Source organism: Carcharhinus amblyrhynchos, chromosome 11 (genome assembly GCF_965287045.1).
Source record: "Carcharhinus amblyrhynchos chromosome 11, sCarAmb.v2.hapA, whole genome shotgun sequence".
In the NCBI taxonomy this organism is placed as follows: Eukaryota; Metazoa; Chordata; class Chondrichthyes; order Carcharhiniformes; family Carcharhinidae; genus Carcharhinus; species Carcharhinus amblyrhynchos.
In genome coordinates this window covers 88436702-88458682 of record NC_137334.1, presented here as the reverse complement: position 1 = coordinate 88458682, position 21981 = coordinate 88436702, and the positions used below count along the sequence as shown (strand labels likewise).

The window sequence follows — 21981 nt, the reverse complement described above, 5'->3', positions numbered from 1 at the left end:
CCTGTGGATCAGTTGATCAGCACAGTCTCATTTACAGCCTTTAGCCCGGTACTCAATTAACAATTAAATAAGAAATGTCACTTAAATAGTGTTTCACCGGAAAAATAAATAACTAATGAGTTGAATCTAAAGGAGAAAGAAGTGGGAATGTGTAAACACTCACTGTGCAACCTCAGGATGTCCTGAAGTGCTGTTCAGCCAAAGGTCACTGTTGCAGGAAATGGGGAAGCCCATTCCTACACAGCAAAATCCATATACAGCAATACAATGATCAGATATTCTGCTTTCTATTTATTGTGATGTTAATCAAGGAATAAATATTGGTCAGGATATCAGAAAGAATAGTCCTGCCCTCCTGAGTGTTACACAGGGTCTTTTTCAGCCCAACTGAGGGGGCAGACAGAACTTCAGATTAACATCTCAAGTGAAATGTGACATGTCCACCAACAAAGTGCTGCACTGGAGTATCAGCCTTGATTATATGTTCCTGTCTCTTAAATGGAGCATAAACCCATAAGATGCTGATTCTGAGTTACTTTCCCAGTTATTGACGCCATCCTTCTCTCTGGCAGCAGTCCATTCACAATCCTGTTGTCACATTTGACCTTCAGGTGAAATTATGAGTACACTTCTCACCATCACTAAGACAATTTATTTCCACATGCCAAACTTTGATCATCACACCTTATCTGCTGCTGAAATCCTCCTATGTGCCTTTGTTACCTCGAGACATGACTATTCCAATGCACTCCTGGCTGGCCTCCCACATTTTACCCTCCCAGAACCTGAGGTCATTCAAACCCTGCTGACCATGTCACATCTCGCAACAAATCCCATTTGTCTCATCATGCCGGTTGTAGATGACCTACAGTGGCTTCCCGTCATGCAGCACCTTGGCTTTAAAATCATCACCATTGTTTTCAGCTTCCTCCATGGCCTCCCCATCTCTGTAAATCTCCTGCAAACCCACTACCCTCTGAGAGAACAAGGCTCCTCTAACCTTGGCTTCTTGGGCATCCCCAATTTTAATCACTTCATTGCTGATGGCCATGCCTCAAATGCCTAGGCCCTAAGCCTTGGTATAACCCACCCTACACCTCTCTATCTCTCTTTCCTCCCTTAAAGCTTTTCATCATCTGACCTAATCTATCCTTGTGTGACTCGGTGTGATATTTTGTTTTATAATGTCCTGTGAAGCACCTTGGGACATTTTATTAGCATAAAGGCCCTATGCAAGCTGTTAAGATGCAGACTGCATCCCTGGCACACAAATTATGTATCTTATATGATCTAGTAGTTTTCTTTCTAATAAACCACAAAGTTCTGTTGGATACTAATATTCAGAGTCAACGGAAGAGAAAATACATTGAAAAGGAAGTAGAACCAATTTGTCCCCTGTATTCTATTCACTTATGTTCTTATGACTCTAAAGGTTAGAAAATAAGCAAAGAAAAGTCAGACAAAATACTGTGACTTTCTGTTACTGAAAAATCCAAGGTATTTTTAGATTTGTCACACTGTAACCCCATGTTAATTGCAGAAGGCAAGAGTTGTCAGAGACAGAAGACAAAAAGTCCTTTCCCCAGGACAAGTGTCAAAATTTTCTCTCCTGTTTTCTCCACTTCAATCAGAAAATGCTGGAAATCCTCAGTAGGCCAGACAGCAGCCAAAGAGAAAAAGAATCAACTTTTTACAATTCTAATGGTCATCTGAAACAATGACTTTTACAGTTGTGTTCGGTGATACAGAACGTGTGCTAGGAAATGTGGATCATTTAAATAATTTATATTTGTACTCTGCATGTTAGAAATAAGGTACAAGTTTAAGCTTAATTTGTGTTTCTGTATTTGTATGCTAGAAAGAATGCATTTCTATAGATTCTAGTTTCGCTTTAAACTTTGTGTGCATCGTAAAAGCAATTATAAGCATTTAAAAAAAACAAAGTTGTTGCTTAGCAACCAGAGATTCACACCGAAAAGCAAAAGCAGTTGTTTTCAATCTGGAACCAGGTAACATAGAAGCAAGAGACTTTTTACAGAAGCTTTCAGTACAGGCAGAGCAACAAAGTAAGGGGCAGAAAGCATGTCCTAGAAGCTAAAGGACAGAAAGTTCCAGAAACCAGGGAATAAAAAGAAGAAAGCCCCAGGCAGACTGAACAAGGTACTGTTCAATGAATTTAAAGGAGCAGAATATGATAACATTTGTAACTTGCGTTACCCTTATAAATTATATATATCTGTAAAGATATGAAGGTGTATTATAGTTAATCCTTTCTTATTCAATAAATGTTTTATTCTTTTGTTAAAAGTTAATTGACGGCCCTGTGACTACGTTCATTCATGTCTCTAAAAAAAGGAGAGTTCTGCCCGATAGTAACAGCAACTGGGATTGTCACACTTGTACATTACTGGAATATTCTATCAATATTTTTCATCCTGCACTCATCTGGGCAATTCGTAAGAATACCAAATGTAAATGGAACAACAATTTATACTGTACGAGAAGAGAATGCCGATTGGTTGGCAAGAGGACTCTGATTGGTAGAGCTGTTGCCTTGGAGAATGCAGCAGTTGATGAGTGGGGGAACAAAAGGCTTTGGCAAAACAAAGACGCGATACTTTTATAATAGTTAACCCTTCAGAAATGCTGTCCTAAATTAGACATCATGCAGATTTTAATAATCTACCTAATGGCGCGGCCATTAACACTGGGGAAAGGGCAGGGAAGTCTATTGATTCTACCTATGACTCTGTGGAGGGGAATTTTTAAAATTCTTCCAATCGCCAGCCTTGCTTTTGGCTAGTTAACCCGTGTCTTTTCAACTGCTCCAGCTCCATTAGTGCTCTCAGCGTTTCACACTGAACATGCTGCCAGAGAGGGTGGTGGAAGTAGGCACATTAGCAACATTTAAAGAGGCATCTGGATGGGTACATGAATAGGGAGGGAATAGAGGGGATATGGCCTAAGTAAGGGCAGAAGGTTTTGTTTTCAGTTTAGTTAGGGCACCATGATCAGCATGGGCTTGGAGGTCAAGGGGCCTGTTCCTGTGCTGTATTTTTCTTTGTTCTTTTAAAAAATCCTTGGTCAGGTTGACTCTCAATCTTCCTTTCTGTACTTGAAACAAGTTCACTTGTTTAGGTCTGTCTTCAAAACATAGAACACAGGATGCTAAATCATCTGTGTCACTGCTCTGTGAAGTCTTTCCAACATATCAATACAGTTTTGATGGCAAGTTACCAAAACAAACAGTAACCCAACTGTAGCCTCAACAATTGAGTATACAAGGTTAGAACAACTTACATTAAATCAAATGCCCTCAAGATACATCAGTTGATGTAGAACTGCACTTCCTGCTTCCTGTTGTGCTAGTCTTGTAACTTCTAAATGTTGAAATCTCCTGTGATTCACAGAATGACCTCTTGTGCCATCTCATGCCTCAACAATCTCACCTCTTAATGACAAGTCGATCGCAGTTGCCAATTATTACTTTGTTGAATTTATCAAGACTAATTTCTACTCTGATTGCCTCTGCTGTCTCCTGTTCTGCTCCAGTAAATGCCTTTTCAATTGCTATTATGGTTCATAGAGACATAGAATGGTTACAGCACAAAAGGTGGTCAATCAGCCCATAGTGTCTATGCTAGCTCTCATACAATCCCTACAGTGCAGAAAGAGGCCATTTGGCCCATCGAGCCTACACCAACAACAATCACACTCAGGCCCTATCCCTGTTACCCCATGCATTTACCCTTCTAATCCCCCTGACACTAAAGGACAATTTAGTATGGCCAATCCACTTAACTCGCACATTTTCAGTGGGAGGAAACTGGAGCATCTGGAGGAAACCCACACAGACATGGGGAGAACATGCAAACTCCGCATAGACAGTGGCCCAAGCTGGCAATCAAACCCGGGTCACTGGCGCTGTGAGGCCACAGTGCTAACCACTGTGCCACCATGCCGCTCTCATTGGCAGGAGGAGGACATTGATGTAAAGTGGCTGGCAAAAGAAATTACATTAACAGAAGAAAAATCTTTTTAAAATAGCAAGTGGTTTGCCTGAGGCAAATATAAATGCAGTTTTTGAACAAAGAACAAAGAACAACCCAGCACGGGAAACAGGCCCTTCGGCCCAACGAGCCCGCGCCGCCGCATCACCCTACACCTATTCTACCCTGCATGTCTACGAATGGAACCCTACTCAGTCAGATTCAGGGAAGAAATAGTGTCAATTTGGTAAAAACCGATAAGCCTAAGAGCACATCTTTGGGGTGTGGGAGGAAACCGGAGCGCCCGGAGGAAACCCACGCAACCACAGGGAGAATGCGCAAACTCCCACAGACACAGGCCCAAATCCATGTGTCTGCACAGCCAGCAGTGCTAGTCACTGAGCTGTTGCGGCGCCCGTCTACAGGTCCAGGATCAAGCACACACACCGACATGAAGTACTAGGCCACTCCTGGACTTCCAAGAGCAGCCCACGCACGACCCGCCGTGTGCATGCCCCTCGCTTGACACGAGGTGGACCTCCACCTGTGGAATAAAGACAAAAATATTAATCTTACAGCCTGCCCTTCCGGTGTCTCCCGAGGTTTAACCCTATTTAATAGCCCCTACCATATCCCTCCATTCTCGTTTCACTCATGTGCCTATCAAAGGGGATTGGAAAATCACAGTGGTTAGCATTGCAGTCTCATGGTGCAATGGACTCAGGTTTGATTCCTGCCATGGGTGACTGTGAAGTTTGCACATTCTCCCCGTGTCTGTGTTGGTTTCCTGCAGGTGTTCCAGTTTCCTCCCACAATCCAAAGATGGTGGACTGGCAATGCTAAAATTGCCCCTTAATGCCCCAAGATGTGTAGGTTAGGGGGATTAATGGAGTAAATATAGGGATAGGGCAGAGGGTTGGACCTGGGTAAGATGCTATGTCACAGAGTCAGTGGTGACTCGATAGGCAAAATAGCCTCCTTCGGCACTGCAGGGATTCTATAACTCTCATCACAAGAAAGAATAAACTCTAGGGATCCAGAGAATGGACAGGGGAGTGGGATTAGCCAAGCTGTTTTTGCAGAGGGCCATCATGAACATGACAGGCTGAATGGGCTCCTTTGTAACTGTAACCAAAGTTTCTATGTTAATGCCATTCAACACCAATGTGTGGTTTTAACTGCCCTACGATGTAGCTGGGCCACTCAGTAGCCGCCACCACCTTCTCAGGACAACTGGCAACGGGAAATAAATCAAATCTTCTTTGGTTTTCCACAACTAAGAACCATTGTCTTCCATATAGCATTTAGCAAAGTGACAGCAGCCTCTGATTTAATCCAAGAAATCTGTCTTCCTCTTATCTCCAGGTATTGAGAGACAATGTGGGAGGTCAATCTCTTAAAAAAAGTGGCCGATTTATTAGATCCAAAGAGATTTTCAAGAACAAAGAAAATGACAGCACAGGAACTGGCCCTTAGGCCCTTCAAGGCTGCACCCACCATGTTGCCCGACTGAACTAAAACGCCATACCCTTCTGGGGACCATATCTCTCAATTCCCATCCTATTCATGTATTTGCCAAGACGCCCCTTAGAAGTCACTATCGTATTTGCTTCCACTGCCTCCCCTGGCAACATGTTCCAGGCACCCACCACCCACTGTGTAAAAAAAATCTGCCTCGTACATTTCCTTTAAACCTTGCCCCTCGCATCTTAAACCTAGACCTCCTGGTAACTGACTCTTCCACCCTGGGAAAAAGCTTCTGACTATCCATATTTATATATTTCTTTATATTCAGGAACCTCTTCCAATTCCTTCACATCATGAACATTGCCTCCTCTTATTGTTTTGATCAACCGTAACTATTTTCTCAAGCAAGATCATCCCTCTAAATCCTGGTTAAATGTCTTGTTGCTTTCTAATGGAACAATCATTCTAAATACATGACACTTGCAAGCTTTGGTATTGAATGTGCTTATAAATGAATCTATTTGACAACGAATAATCCCCTTCGGGCTCACTTCACAAAGGTTGCATTTAAGGCATTCAAAATGTCAATACTCCAGTTCATATTGAATTTAATTCAGCCATTAGTAACATTTAGCTGCATTGTTGAACCATTCATTCTGCATTAAAGCCAACGTATTGACTAGGAACAATGATCACACGGACCACCTAAAACAAGCTGAAGGAACAAATTTGGGAGCAAAGTGCTTAAAATATATTAGAGTGAACTTTATACCATCACCCACTCTTTCCCCAACCCAGGAATAGCTAGCATTTGGGTGTGGAGTTGGGTGGCATAGTGTGGTGTCCATTGTCTTTTACCAGTAGCAGAGAGGGGTTGGCCAGCCTGCACACCCTTGAACATGCTGAGGTCTGTAAGTGGCCAACTAATGGTCACTTAATGGGCCTCTTTCTGCTGCTTTGGTGGTTCCAGCAGTGGCTGGGGGGTGGGACCAGGCCATAAGTATCTGGCAGCCTTGCCAAGGGAAGGGGCAGGGTCTCCTGTTTCAGCACTCTGTACTCAATGGAAGGGATGTTGACAAGCACCTCCTGGCCTCCAAAATGGGTACTTAAAAACCCCTCATCCCTCCAACTCCCTTGCTGGGCCTGCCAGATTGATCCTGGCAAAACAGCCCACCACCACCTGAGTGTCTGGCTTGAGGAGCAATTGTCGTTGGGGATGGTACGCAGTCCCAGTGGTGGCCACCTTCCCCCTGTGGTGCTGCTATGATTTATTATTGTCACATGTATTAACATACAGTGAAAATATTGCTTCTTGCGCGCTATACTGACAAAACATACCGTCCATAGAGAAGGAAAGGCGAAAGTGCAGGATGTAGTGTTACAGTCATAACTAGGGTGTAGAGAAAGATCAACTTAACGCAAGGTAAGTGCATTCAGAAGTCTGACAGCAGCAGATGCTGGGGACCAAGATCTGCTGGACATTTGATTGGTCGGTAGTTCTTGAAGGCAGGATTTTCTCATTTAGCATGGTGTCACTTGTAGACATCTACACATTTAGATCATAAGCACTTCCTGTCACCAGCCCAAATATTAAAGCAAAAACAGAATGCTGGAAAATGACATATGAATTGTTAAGTCTGCAGATTTTATAAGGGATGACACACATTACAACATATTCTGAAGGCATCAATTCACTTGGGGTTTATTGAGAAATGATTCTGCTTTTGCGGTTTAGGAGTCAGTTCCAACTCACGTTAAAACTTGCACTGATGCTACTGTAAAATACCCAAGTTGTATTTACATATATGTAATTTCACAGAAAATCTAGCATGTGTCTGTCTATACTGAAAGCAGTAGGAATATTATTTGTTAATGCTTTCATTGCTGTATCCTTCAAACCATATCAAAACAACTTGCTTGAATTTTTTAAATGAAAAAAAAAGTGCCCAAGACCCAGGTTCAATTCTATCGGGTGACGGTGTGGAGCTTGCATGTTCTCCCCATGTCTGCCTGGGTTTTCGCTGGGTGCTCCAGCTTCCTCACAAAGATGTGCTGGCTACGTTGACCGACCATGGCAAATTGCCATTTGGTGTCAGGGGAACTAGCATGGTAGATGTGTGGGGTTATGAAGATAGGGGCTGGGTGGGATTGTGGTCAATACAGGCTCAGTGGGTCAAATGGCCTCCTTCTGCACTGTAGGGATTCTGTGATTCTATATACATACACAACCCCAAGATTAGTGTTTGATTTAATCTAATTTTCTTACAAGTTTTTGGTTTCTCTTTGCTTAATGATAAAAGTCATCAATTCTCGTGATGCTTTAGGATTTGGTCTGTTAGGGGTTGAATTAGGTGATAGTATGGCTTTGTGGTTTAACAGGGTGATTCAGGTTCATGTTACATGGGGAAACAATTAGCCAAGGCAGTTTAAGAGGTGGGAACAGTGGAAGAACAGGCTAAAACTGCCGGAATATCATTTGAAGAAAGTATGGTTTTTTTTGGGATCTTATTTACAATAACATCTGTCACGCTTTGATTCTTAATCTATGACATGTGAGAAAGAGACTACAGAGACCTCACGCTCTTAACAACTTAAAGGAACAAAGACAGTCTCACACCTCTACCCAGAGAGAGAAAGCACAGTTGCAAGGTTTATTTTTCTGCATGTCCAACTGCTTAAAGTTAGTGTGTGTACCGGATTAAATCACAGAAGAATCACAGAAACCCTGCAATGCAGAAGGAGGCCATTCGGCCCATCTAGTCTGCAACGACAACAATCCCACCCAGACCATATCCCCGCTTAGGTACCCTGCTAATCCCTCTAATTTATCACATTCTGAGACACTAACGGTTCATCTGGCACGCCCAATCAACCTAACCCGCACATCTTTGGACTGTGGGAGGAAACCCATGCAGACATGGGGAGAATGTGCAAACTCTGCACAGACGGTGACCCACATCGGGACTCAAACCCAGCTCCCTGAGGCTGTGAGGCAGCAGTGCTAACCACTGTGCCACCTTGTCGCCCATACTCTTGTACATACTCTCGTACAAATAAACAAGAGTTGTTGAAACCATAATCTGATCAGGAATCTGACTCTTAAACCAATTTCTGGTTGAGACACTAGGCAGTGGCATCAAATGGAATTGATCGCTCAACAAATTTTGAAGCAAGGTCAATGAAATGTTTTTTTTAAACTGTTCTTGAACACTCAAACGCAAAGACTGGTCATCCATTGCCTGTTGTGCCTATTAAGATAATTGGCATGAAATCTGTGCGAGATTTTCTATTGTCAGATCAATTTTGCAGTCTCCGTTATCATCGCCTTCCATTGCTCTCAGCCGCATAACCTGGAAGGTAGACACAGAATGCTGCCAATGCCACTCTAATTGTTCATTTACACAAGAGCAGCATGGGTCAATCTGCTCTCAAATTTTCCCTCTCTCCATCTCCGCAGACCACTGCTCATCACCTCCCAGGCAGCAACCTCATCACCTCCCAGGCAGCAATGGAAATTCTTTGCAGCAGTCGGGAAATTGCTAGAAGCTGGCAAGGTGGTGTGTTTTTTAGACCAATCTATCACTGTTTGAAGTGTTCTTCGCACAAGATGCTTTCGTGCAGTAAAGCCTAAATTTCAGGGACAAAGTAAACATGTCGACTTGAGGAAATGTTGCTATGGAATGTTTGCAAATTGCACCTCTCACCTGGAACATGTTCTCCATTGCATGAAACCCACGAATTAGATTCAAAGCTGCACACAACACACAGAGTAAACAAGATATGATTCCCGGCAGCGTCACTGGTTCCAGTCGCTGATTTGGAGCTGTCGGCAACAAAAGCAAAAAAAAACATGAATCTAGCCACACATTTCAATCACCAGCTTAGCTTGCACATTCTGGGGGAGACAATGGCACAGTGGTATTGTCGCTGGGCTGTTAATCCAGAGACCCAGGGTAACGCTCTGAGGACTTGGGTTCAAATCCCATCATGGCACTTGGTGAAATTTGCATTCAAAAAGTCTGGAATTAAAAGTCTAATGATGAGTACTTAGCAACCAGTGCCCTTGGAGATGTTTTTTGGGAGGTGGGGGGCGGTGAGGAGGGGGGGAGAGGAGAGAGGGAGAGGAGATGCTGCAAGGAGTCAATAATAAACCTGTTGGACTTTATGAAAAAAGCTTGGCACATTCAAGGCTAAAGGCCAAGTGCTGGGAAAAAGGATTAGGTGGGAAGTCAGGTGTTTCTCATGTGTCAGTTCAGACTTGGTGGGCCAAAGGGCCTTTTCTGAACTGTATGATTCTGTGATGACCATGAAACCTTATTGACCATCATTAAGGAAACTATCTGGCTCACTGATGTCCTTTAGGGAAGGAAATCTGTTGTCCTTACCCGGTTTGGCCTACAAGTAAAATAAAGTTTATTTATTAGTCACAAATAAGGCTTATATTAACGCTGCGATGAAGTTACTGTGAAATTCCTCATGTGATTCCAGAACTACAGCAATGTTGTTGACTCTCAACTGTCCTCTGGAATGGTCCAGCAGTTCAAGAGGAAGTAGGGATGGACTATAAATGGTGGCTAAGCTGGTGACACCCACATCATGAATGAGGTTTTTAAAAATCCCATTAGTACTAACTTCCTGAATGGCTCAATAGGTAATCTACAGAGATTGGCTTTGACTCCAACTCGGTGCCAAGTGTGTTGATCTCAATCAAGACCATTGTTCTGCAGAGATTTGCCTAAACATTCCCAATGTTGGGGAAAGCAGATAGTTGACTTGGATACCTACAGAATGTTAGATAAGACTGTGTTTGGCTATTATGCTCCCCATAAGCTATTATCAGGCCAACATTTGCCACCTATGAAGAATGTTTAATTGAACAATAAACTGGAGGGTTAGGAACTGCAATCCAATGGAGACAATGGTGGAAAATTGTTTTAGTTAAAAAAAACCCCACCACATCATTCACCATCTGTTATATGTGGTCTGCTTTATGTCAGTGATTGGGTAAAAAGAAAAGGTAGCTTGCAGCAGATATACAGAGAAATGGTTTCCACTCACTGAAGGGTTGGTAAATAGAAGATGTACAAGATAACTGAAAGAAGCAGAGGGTAGTGAAGACTTCTTTTTAAACACATTAAGTTGTTATAATCTGAAACACACTGCCTGAAAGGATAGTAGAAGCAAATTCATAATAACTTTCAAAGAGGCATTGAATACATATTAACAAGAATTGAAGTTATACAGGGAAAGAGGAGAGAGGAATGGAATAAATAGACAGTGAGCCAAGTCTTTATCAGACAGTTGCTTCACACCAATGTCACCCTGACATTCCACTGAGGTGAACACCTGAAATGGCAATTGGACAGACTCTCTTCTGCCTGTAAAGAGTTTGAACATAGAACATAGAACACTACAGCACAAACAGGCCCTTCGGCCCACGAGTTGCGCCAATCACATCAATGCCTATCTATAACCCCCAATCCCATAAAATCCCATATACTCATCCAGAAGTCTTTTAAAAGACCCCAGTGAGTTCGACTCCACCACCACTGACGGCAGCCGATTCCACTCACTCACCACCCTCTGAGTGAAAAACTTACCCCTAACATCGCTTCTGTACTTTCCTCCCCGCACCTTAAATCTGTGTCCTCTCGTAGCGACCATTTCAACCCGGGGAAATAGCCTCTGAGAATCCACCCTATCCATTCCTCTCAACATTTTATAAACCTCTATCAGGTCGCCTCTCAACCTTCGTCTCTCCAGGGAAAAGAGACCCAGTTCCCTCAACCTAACTTCATAAGGCATGCCTCCCAGTCCAGGCAACATCCTTGTAAATCTCCTCTGTACCCTTTCAATAGCTTCTACGTCTTTCCTATAGTGAGGCGACCAGAACTGCGCACAGTACTCCAAATGAGGCCTGACAAGGGTCTTATAAAGTTGCAGCATTACCATTGGTTTGACAATCAGCATCAGGAAGACAAATATTCCAGGATGCGGACACACCACCATCAGCAATGACAATGTGATGCTGGAGTTGTTGATAGCTTCACATGACTAGACTCCACAATCACCAGCAATCTGTCACTCAATGCTGATATCAACTGATGGATCAGCTGTTATGCCCAAGCTGAGTCAGAGAGAGTAAACAAACAGCAACCTGGCTAAAAACACCAAATTGCCAGTCTATTCAGTGTGCTCAGTGCACTCCACAACTGTGGTGAGACTTGGACAACATATGCTAGGCAGGAGAAAAGGCTGAACAGTTTCCATCTTTGCTGTTTCAGACGTATCCTCGACACCTCTTGGCTGAACAAGGTCAACTTGGGGGTGCTACTTCCTTTAGCATACATACACTGTTAAGCCAACGATGTCTGCAGCAGCTCAGCCACATTCATTGGACGGATGACAGCTGCATAATCAAAAACTTCCATACAGTTTACCGGTCACTGCATCATGACCTCCGGGATGTCCATACATCCACTACAAGGACGTCTACTTGCAAGCGAGATGTGAAGATGGTGAACACTGACAGAGTCAGGGATTTACAACATGGAAACAGACCCTGCGGCCCAACCTGTCCACGCGGCCCAGTTTTTACTACTAAGCTAGTCCCAATTGCCCATGTTTCACCCATAACCTTGTATACCCATTTTACCCATGTAACTGTCCAAATACTTTTTAAAAGACAAAATTGTACCTGCCTCTACTGTTGCCTCTGGCAGCTTGTTCCAGCTTCTGTGAAAAAAAATTATCCTTCTGGACCCTTTTGTATTTCTCCTCTCTCACCTTAAACCTTTGCCCTCTAGTTTTAGACCCCCCTACCTTTGGGAAAAGATATTGACTATCTAGCTGATCTATGTCCCTCATTATTTTATAGACCTCTATAAGATCACCCCCGTGTCCCCTATGCTCCACGGAAAAAGTCGCAGTGTATTCAGCCTCTCCTTATAACTCAAACCATCAAGTCCTGGTAGCATCCTAGTAAATCTTTTCTGCACTCTTTCTAGTTTAATAATATCCTTTCTATAATAGGGTGACCAGATATGCACAGTATTTCAAGTGCGGTCTTACTAATGTCTTGTACAACTCTGACAAGACGTCCCAACTCCTGTATTCAATGCTCTGACCAATAACACCAAGCATGCCGACAACTGGGGGACAAACCTTGAGCCTGGAGGCTGAACGCTTGGCAAGCAGAAACCAAAAGCTAAGCTAGCCGAGGAGGGAGCCCAGAGAAAACAGAGTCTAGTGACTGTGTGCCTTCTCAGCCCACTGACTTCCCCTGCAGCCACGTCCAGGGGAGGGCTCCTGATTCGCACCAAATGAGGCTCAACATCGAACTGACCACCAGGACGCAGAACATTGCTTTGCGAGATCAAAGAGCCAGAGCGGACACGATGGGACAAACAGCTTCCTTCTGTGCCGTATCATTCTATCTAAGCTGCAGCATTGCAACTGCTTGGGAGAATAAGCTATGTTCAGCCCACAACTGATATTTGGACCAGGAAAACCACAGGAAAAATAAGGCGAGCGTTTTAATAAAAACTTCACTAAACATACAAATGGTGTTGCTTCATTGAACAGGCAGAATAGAGCAAGCAGCAAGGCATTCATTCCATGGCGGAGATAACATCTTATTCATGTGGGCTTTGAATGTTATGAAAGTAAATCATCCATTAGCATATATAATTTAAAAAAAAACAGAAATCTGATAGGATTCGTCTGCCACTTGACCAATGCATCATTCCGCAGAACCTAACGGTGAACTAGAGATACACTAATCAATTGCCGGCCCCCGAGTTACAAGTTCCTAGACTATTAACTGCTTGTTTCCTGACAGGAAGTCATTTCTTTTTAATTTCCTTCCCTTTCATGTGAGATACTGAGCCATTTTCAATCCACTGCATTTGAACAATGCTTTCCTCTGATGGTCACAATGGTGTCGGCAATCTTGGTCCCTTTCGATACTGATTTCAGAGTGGCGTTAACTTGGCAGCCAGACCCCGCCTCATTACCCCAACTGCGTAGTGTGCAGCGTGGAGTGAATCCACCAGCTATTTCTTTATGAGCAACTCTCTCATATTTTCCGATGGTCACCCATAAATCCAATGTGGCATTCAGGAGAAATTTCTTTATCCAAAGTGTGGCTGAAACGTGAAACTCACTGCTGCAAGGAGTAGCAGCAAGTAGCATAGAAGCTAGATAAGCACTGAGGGAAAAAAGAATAGAAAGATAAGCTGGCAGGGTTACACAAAGAGGGGGAGGAGGCTCATGCAGAGCATAAACAATGGCAATAGGTTAGTTGCGCTTAATACTGTGTATTGTGTAAATATTATAGCTGCACTTGTGGAAAGTTTGTAGATTTTCTCTTTCCCTTATATACAATATGGCTGGAGAGACACTTCAGAAATCCACTTTAAATCATCACACAGTCCCCAGAACCTGCAGCAACTGCATAATGAGAATGAAGACTTGTGCAGAGGAATTACGTACCCCACAGCAACAACTAGAATTTATGCAGCACCTTAATAAAATTCCAAAAAACTGCACAAGAGCATAATCAGATCAAATTACTGATGGTAGCCTACAATGTTTTATCTTTATTTATTTCCTGAAAAGTTTACTTAGTTCAACTCCATTGTTATTCTATGCAGATACTTTTCCTCTGAAGCTAAGCAATCAGCTGTAAAATTATATCTATAATGCTACACAGTTGCTGCCCTGCGGCATGGTATCAAACTGCACTTCCACACAATTGTGAAGTGCCTAAGGATTTACATTAAAGTTGCTATATAAATAAGTCAGACTCTTCCCGCTCAAAAAAGACAGTAGGACTAGGGGGCACAGCCTCAAGATAAAGGGGAGGCGGTTTAGAACGGAGTTGAGGAGGAACTTCTTCACTCAAAGGGTGGTGAATCTCTGGAATTCTCTGCCCGTTGAAGTGGTGGAGGCTGCCTCGCTAAATATTTTTAAGAAGCGGGTTGATGGGTTCTTGATAAGAGAGGGGATTAAGGGTTATGGGGAGAGGGCGGGAAAGTGGAACTGAGCCACGACAGATCAGCCATGATCTTATTGAATGGCGGGGCAGGCTCGAAGGGCTAGATGGCCTACTCCTGCTCCTATTTCTTATGTTCTTATTATCCTACATCTCAAATGAATGCCCAGTTTGAAGGAATGTTAAAATTTGACACCGTTGCCTCATAACCCATGACCACCTCCATCTAGAAGGACGAGGGCAGTAGATAAATGGGAACACCACCACCTGCAAGTTCCCCTCCAAGCCATTCACTATCCTGACTTGGAAATATATTGCCACTCCTTTACACTCACTGGGTCAAAATCCTGGAATTCCCTCCCTAACGACACCGAAGGTCAACCCACAGAACACAGACTGCAGCGATTCAAGGCTGCAGATCACCACCACCTTCTCAAGGGCAACTAGGGATGGGCAATAAATGCTGGCCCAGCCAGTGACGCCCATGTCCCAGGAATGAATAAAAATGAGATACCTGGCTGTCGTCAAAAGGTTTGGCCAAAGATGGAAGGTTTTAAAGAGCATCTTGAAGGAGGAAAGAGAGGCAAAAATACGGAGAGGTTTAGGGAAGGAATTCCAAAGCAGGACTTACAATCCAGCAATATTCAATGGATTCACTCAATCAGGAACAACAGACAGGCGCGCAGAAGAGAGACTTGGGGGCAGAGGGGTCACTGTTGCCCATACCAACATCGGTCCTTGCAACTGTAAAATTAGGCCCTATATTTCTGCATTTGGCAAATTCTGCAGCAGACTTTAAGGGCAGAACTTTCCAATTTGGCCAGGGTGTGAAATGGATTAGTGGATCAGTTGCTGATTGTACAATCACTTGACTTTCCAGGGGCCCACTGATGAAGAAAGTTCCACACTTACAACAAAAAAAAAGTCTCTCATATAAATTAGGTTAACAATGAGTGACAAATAACATAGCAGATTCTTGGGTTAAGTATCTACTTCTTGGCATAGAAGAGCATACGCATCTGACTTCAACTCTCACTGTTCCACATCCTAATAGACAGACTGTATTTGAAGAGATCAATTGAAAAAATGTTTACATAAAAAATAGGATCAGGAGGAGGCCATTCAACCTTTTGAGCCTGCTCTGTCCTTCATTATGATCATGGCTGACTTTCCAATCAACAGCCTGATCTCCTCCTCCCCTCTATATCCTTTGATTCTCTTTGCCTCAAGAGCCATATCCAATTGCTTCTTGGAAACATTCAATGTTTTGACCTCAACTACTTTGTGACAGTGAATTCCACAGGCTCACCACTCTTTGGGTATAGAAATTTCTCTTCATCTCTGTCCTAAATGGTCTACCCTGTATCCTCAGACTGTAACTCCCGGTTCTGGACACCCCCACCATCAGGAACATTCTCCTTTCATCTACCTTGTCTAGTCCTGTTAGAATTTAATAGGTGTCTACGAGATCTCCCCTCATTTTTCTGAAATCCAGCAAATATAATCCTAGCCAACTCAATTTTTTCTCGTGTGTCATTCCTGCCATCCTAGGTAAACCTTTGCTGCACTCCCTCTGGAACATCCTTCCTCAGAAAAGGAGACCAAAACTGTATACAATATTCCAGATGTTGCATTAAGACATCCCTGCTTCTATACTCAAACCTTCTTGCGATGATACTTGCCTTGTTTACTGCATGCTGCATTTAGAATCATATATTCCTACAGTGCAGAAGTAGGCATTCAGCCCATCAAGTCTGCACGACCACAATCCCACCCAGGCCCCATCTCCACAACCCCATGCATTTACCCTAGCTAGTCCCCCTGACACTGAAAGGCAATTTAGCAATCCACCTGACCCATACATCTTCGGAGTATGGGAGGAAACTCATGCAGACATGGGAGAGCGAGCAGACTCCATACAAACAATGGCCCAAGCCAGGGATCTAACCCGGATACCTGGTGCTGTGAGGCAGAAATGCTAACCACTGTGCCCACCATGCCGCCTGCATGCTTTCCTCCAGTAACTGGTGTACGCAGACACCCAGGTCTCATTGCACATTTCTTTCTCCTAATTTATGGCCATTCGGATAGTAACCTGCCTTCCTGTTTTTACTATCAAATAGCAATTACTACCAATATTTGGCTTTAATAGCTCCAGTATATTGCTGTTAACACTATCTTTATTTTATCACTGGCACCTGAAAGGACTTTGCAGCTTAATGTGCAAACAGCCATTTGATTAGCGAGAACATTTAGATCATAGAACTCTACAGTGCAGAAAGAGGCCCTTCGGCCCATCGAGTCTGCACCGAACACAATCCCACCCAGGCCCTACCCCCATATCCCTACATATTATACCCACTAATCCCTCTAACCTACACATCCCTGGACACTAAGGGGCAATTTCATTAGCATGGCCAATCAACATAACCCGCACATCTTTGGACTGTGGGAGGAAACCGGAGTACCCGGAGGAAACCCACACAGACACGAGGAGAACGTGTAAACTCCACACAGACAGTGACCCGAGCCGGGAATCGAACCCAGGACCCTGGAGCTGTGAAGCACCAGTGCTAACCACTGTGCTACCATGCCGCCCCGGAATAAAACAGAAAAACAGCTTGAATGCAACACACAAATAACTATATCATGATTCTATGACACATATAACATAAAAGGCATTCATGCTAATTTACACTTCACACAGTTGCATTATATGATTCAATTAAGTTAGTCAGTCACAGAATGACAGAACAGCATAGAAACAGGGCCATTACACGCTGTAGTTTTTTTTCCCCACAATCTCACTCTCTGCTTACATTTTTCAATATGTCAATCATTCAAGCAACTTATCCTCTTTCAAAAAAATATAATGAAGTCTGCTTCGCTAACTGTGACAGAATTTCATACACCAAACATCCCTGAGATTCCTCTGGTGTCACAAGTGGAAGCAATCACTATGTACTAACATAATCTTGAAAAGTTTTTTTTTAAATCAGGATGCTGTTTAAGTTATGCTGCTACAATATAAAAATGCTTTAATTCCTCCACTCTCACTTCATAGATATAGCTCCAGCACCCTCATCATGGTACCTCTTTCAGTGTCTTCTTGTGATGGGTTACTTAATACTGTATGTAACCATCGGACCATCATTCAAGAAGAGAAGTAGGGAAAAGTCAGGTAGTTACAGAACATGAGTCTAACGTTAGTAGTAGGAAAATTATTGGAAAAAATCCGAGGGACAGAATTAATCTCTACTTGGACTAATCAAGGCGCTGTGTCGGGGAGGTGATAGTTACAAATCTGATTGAATTTCAGGAGGAGGTGACCCTATACATGGATTTTAACAAGGCTTTTGACAAGGTCCCACATGGGAGACTGATCAAGAAAGTAAGAGGCCATGGGGGCCACAGCAATTTGGCAAACTGGATCTAAAATTGGCTTACTAAGAACATAAGAACTAGGAGCAGAAGTAGGCCATCTGGCCCCTCGAGCCTGCTCCACCATTCAATAAAGATCATGGCTAATCTTTTCGTGGACCCAGCTCCACTTAATTGCCCGTTCGCCATAATCCTCAATTCCTTTATGGTTCAAAAATTTATCTATTCCTGCCTTAAAAATGTTCAATGAGGTAGCCTCAACTACTTCACTGGGCAAGGAATTCCACAGATTCATAACCCTTTGTGTGAAGAAGTTCCTGCTCAGCTCAGTCCTAAATCTGCTCCCCCTTATTTTGAGGTCATGCCCACTCGTTCTAGTTTCACCCACCAGTGGAAACAATCTCCCCACTTCTATCTTATCAGATCTCCCCTCATTCTTCTGAATTCCAACGAATATAGCCTCAGTCTACTCAGTCTCCCCTCATAAGTCAAACCTCTGAACTCTGGAATCAACCTAGTGAATCTTCTCTGCACTCCCTCAGTGCCAATATATTCTTTCCGTTCACCTATGGTGGGGCCAAAAATCCATCCCCGTGTTTCTCGCTCTCTGCAAGTTGTGAGAGCGATATAAAGGAGATATCCACCATGTAACATGCAGTGACTGGAAATGTTTCAACCTGGACACCATTCCAGATCTCAGAATCAGCCTCAACATGTTTGACCAAGTTAGCTCACATCTAACTATTCCCTATATAGTGTCCATAGTTTAAATATATTAGCTTGCTTGTTGAATCAGGGACACTGCATCTCCCTTTTGGCATAACCTAACAAGGTCACGTGTGAAAGAGAGATTTGGTAGCTTTAAAGTCTAATTGGTCAAATATTAACACAGAGACAATGGATTCAGCAGAATGCGAACGTCAGTCTAGAATTACTGAAGAGTGAGTTGTTGAAGCATTACAGGTGTGACAACATAATTCACGGAGAGAAGTTAAGTTTAGTGTGATCGTCTCCACTCTTAACTATTGCTACTTTCAAACCTAGCTTTATCCAATCTCCTAAAATATTCAGAACATGAAAATAACATTTTATGCAAGATACAGCACTATTTACTCTAATTACAGATGCGTACGAGTGACGTTTCAGTTTTACTAGTTCTGGCACCACTGCACTATCAGGTATTTGAGAATAAGTTGGCAGCACTGTTGACTTCGCTATGATGTACAGTAAAAACACAGCAGGGACAACAGAAACAAATGTAAAATATGACAAAGCATATAGGTGCGGGAACGTGGAGCGATTCCCGTGGGGGGGGGGGGGGGGGGGGGGCGGGGGGGCGCAGTATCCCATACATTGCATCTCATTAATGGAATGCAGATATAGGCCCAACTCTACACATGCGATTCTCCACAATGTTGGCTGGAAAACAAGCCAGCACAAAGTTAGTTTGGAACAACATGGAATGTAAATGTCTGGATCCACTGGCAGCTGTTGAGCTCTTCTATTATGCACCTGAGTGTTTCATGCCATATTCAGTGGTCGGGAGGCCTGGATGGTGCGTAGTCTGTGTAGTGTATTGAAATGGCATCCAACACCATTCACCCACTGCTGAAGAAAGATGGTGGACTGGAAAATGGACCTCTTGAGAATGAAGATGAACCTTCTATAACGTTGAGCCTGGAAGATGGATCCCCTACAGCACAGTGCACCTGGAAGGTGCTCCCCCAACCCTTTGCTGCTGTGTTCCATGGTCTAGCATTGTGGGCAGCATCCATCCTGAACTCCGGAAGCAGCCTCATGCATTGTTCAGGTGACTCCTGACATCTGTATGCCTGTTCTGAATGCATTTCGTGTTCCTACAGTAAGAAGTCTCACGACACCAGGTTAAAGTCCAACAGATTTATTTAGTAGCACAAGCTTTTGGTGTGTCGCTCCTTCTCATTTCGTATCCCCATCAGGCCTGCAGATAGTCTGGCACGGACTTCAGGCCTTCACCTATATCTCATTAATGGGATGAAAGTGGGGCCCACTCTGGTTTCCGACCTGCCATGGAAGGCACCGGTGAAAAATCTCACCCATTCCTGGGTCTCCCACCATATTCTCCTCTCGAATGCCTACTATTGAACATGCTGGCGGGGTATTGAGAGAATGGCACCCAAGTAGCTTTTCTCTTCCAATCCCATCCCATGACCTGAACACCCATTTTCCTTAGATTAGGTGGCTCGGAGTGTGTGACTCCTCAATGACGCAGGAAGATGTACTGTGCCAAACGTTCCACAACGGGATTGATTCTGCTGCAGTTCTTGTTCTCTCAATCCCAGTCAACACACACTGCTTCCATGTAGAGGCGCTCACATCGAGGTGCAATGAAGTTATAAAATCGCATTCACTCAGCAGAACCGAACTCAAGTGAAATTCAGACAAGTGTACCAACTCTTACAGGTTGACAAGTCAAAATCCATCCCAAAAATACAAATAAAATTGTTAACATGATTGAGGTGAATGGCAGAGCAGGCTCGAGGGGCAAAATGACCTCCTCTTACTTCTATTTTTTTCCCCAAGGTTTATTTACTAGTCACAAGTAAGGTTTACATTAACAATGCAATGAAGTTATTGTGAAATTCTACTAGTCACCACACTCTGGTGCCTGTTTGGGTCAATGTACCTAACCAGCCCATCTTTCAGACTGCGGAAGAAAACCAAGCAGACACAGTGAGAATGTGCAGACTCCATACAGACAGTGACCCAAGCCAGGAATCGAATCGGAGTCCCTGGTGCTGTGAGGCAGCAGCGCTAAGCACTGTGCCGCCTTCAACGTTAACAAGAGTATGAAGCTCTTCGCCACAGTACTGAAAAATCAGAGCAGCCATCACAATTTGCTGAACACTTCCAGCAACTGCTTTTCGTCCCACTTCAAACAACCAAAGGACACCTGCCTTTCCCTGAGTTCGGACTTAAAGTTCAACCTTATCCACTTGCACTGCTGCCCAAACAGATCTTTTCAATGATGTATACAATTCTATTCGCCCATCCCTACGCCTGAGCAAAGCAAGCAAATTCCAGTGCCAGCCACAAGTATTCACCATTTTGAGGCCATAAGCCATCAGTTCAACACTGCCTCTCCCTCGAACGTCAGCACAAGTTTAATGCCCAATGCAGGTGATTAGCTCTCAATCCATATCTACCAATGATTATCTGTTTACACACACTGAGCTTTAGCTCAAGTTTTTCTTTCAAGGCAAGAAAAAGATATGGGGTCACATTCCTTCTCTGCTGAGGTTGTTCTTACAAATATTTAGTAGTCCACATTTAAAAAAGCCTATGCTTTTAAACTGGAGAGTACAAAGCACTGTGCAAGTCCTGTTAAAGCTCTGACTAAAAATACACTACAGGGTTTGACATCTGGATAACCCCCCAACTGACAAGAGGATCAATCATACAAATCTAAGGCCTTCAACTCACTCAATACATTTAAAGTCAAAGGATTTTCATTTTCTTTGACTTTTTTAACCCCACTGATCATCATATTGCTATTAATTTTTTTCTGAGCGCTATTTTAATGCAACAGCACAATGATAAGCACTGCTGCCTCACAGCGCAGGAACTGGTTTTGATTCCTGGCTCGGGTCACTCTCTGTGTGAAGTGTGCACGTTTTCCCCATGTAATTTTATTCATTTTACATGATGTGGGCATCGCTGGCTGGGTGCAGTATTTATTGCCCATCCCTAATTGTCCTCCACTTCAGAGGGCATTCGAGAGTCAACCACATTTCTGTGGGTCTGGAGTCACATAGGCCAGACCAGGTGCTGTAGATTTCCTCCCCTAAAAGGACATTCGTGAACCAGATGGAGTTTTACAACAATCAACAATGGCTTCATGGTCATCAGTACATTCTTAATTCCAGGTTTTTACTTTGAACTTCACCATCTGCCATGGTGGGATTTGATCCTGGGTCTCTGGATTCTAGCCTAGTGACAATAACATTATGCCACTGCCTCCCCTAATGTCTGCATGGGTTTTGCTCCGGTTTTCTCCCAGACTGAAAGACGTGCTGGTTAGGTGCAATGGCCGTACTAAATTCTCCCTCAGTGTACCTGAACAGGCGCTGGAGTGTGGCGACTAGGGGATTTTCACAGTAATTTCATTGC

At 43.5% G+C, this 21981-nt stretch overlaps 1 protein-coding gene across 5 annotated transcripts in view; it reads right to left on the bottom strand.

The window, feature by feature from the left end:
- The window catches only part of sec22a (SEC22 homolog A, vesicle trafficking protein), a 63165-nt gene that overhangs the window by 6471 nt on the left and 34713 nt on the right, over positions 1 to 21981 (bottom strand). For all 5 annotated transcript variants that reach the window (XM_080199519.1, XM_080199514.1, XM_080199515.1 and 2 more), the window contains exon 5: positions 9161 to 9279. In XM_080199519.1, the coding sequence (XP_080055645.1) occupies positions 9161 to 9279 (119 nt within the window). The remainder of the gene's footprint in view (positions 1 to 9160; positions 9280 to 21981) is intronic.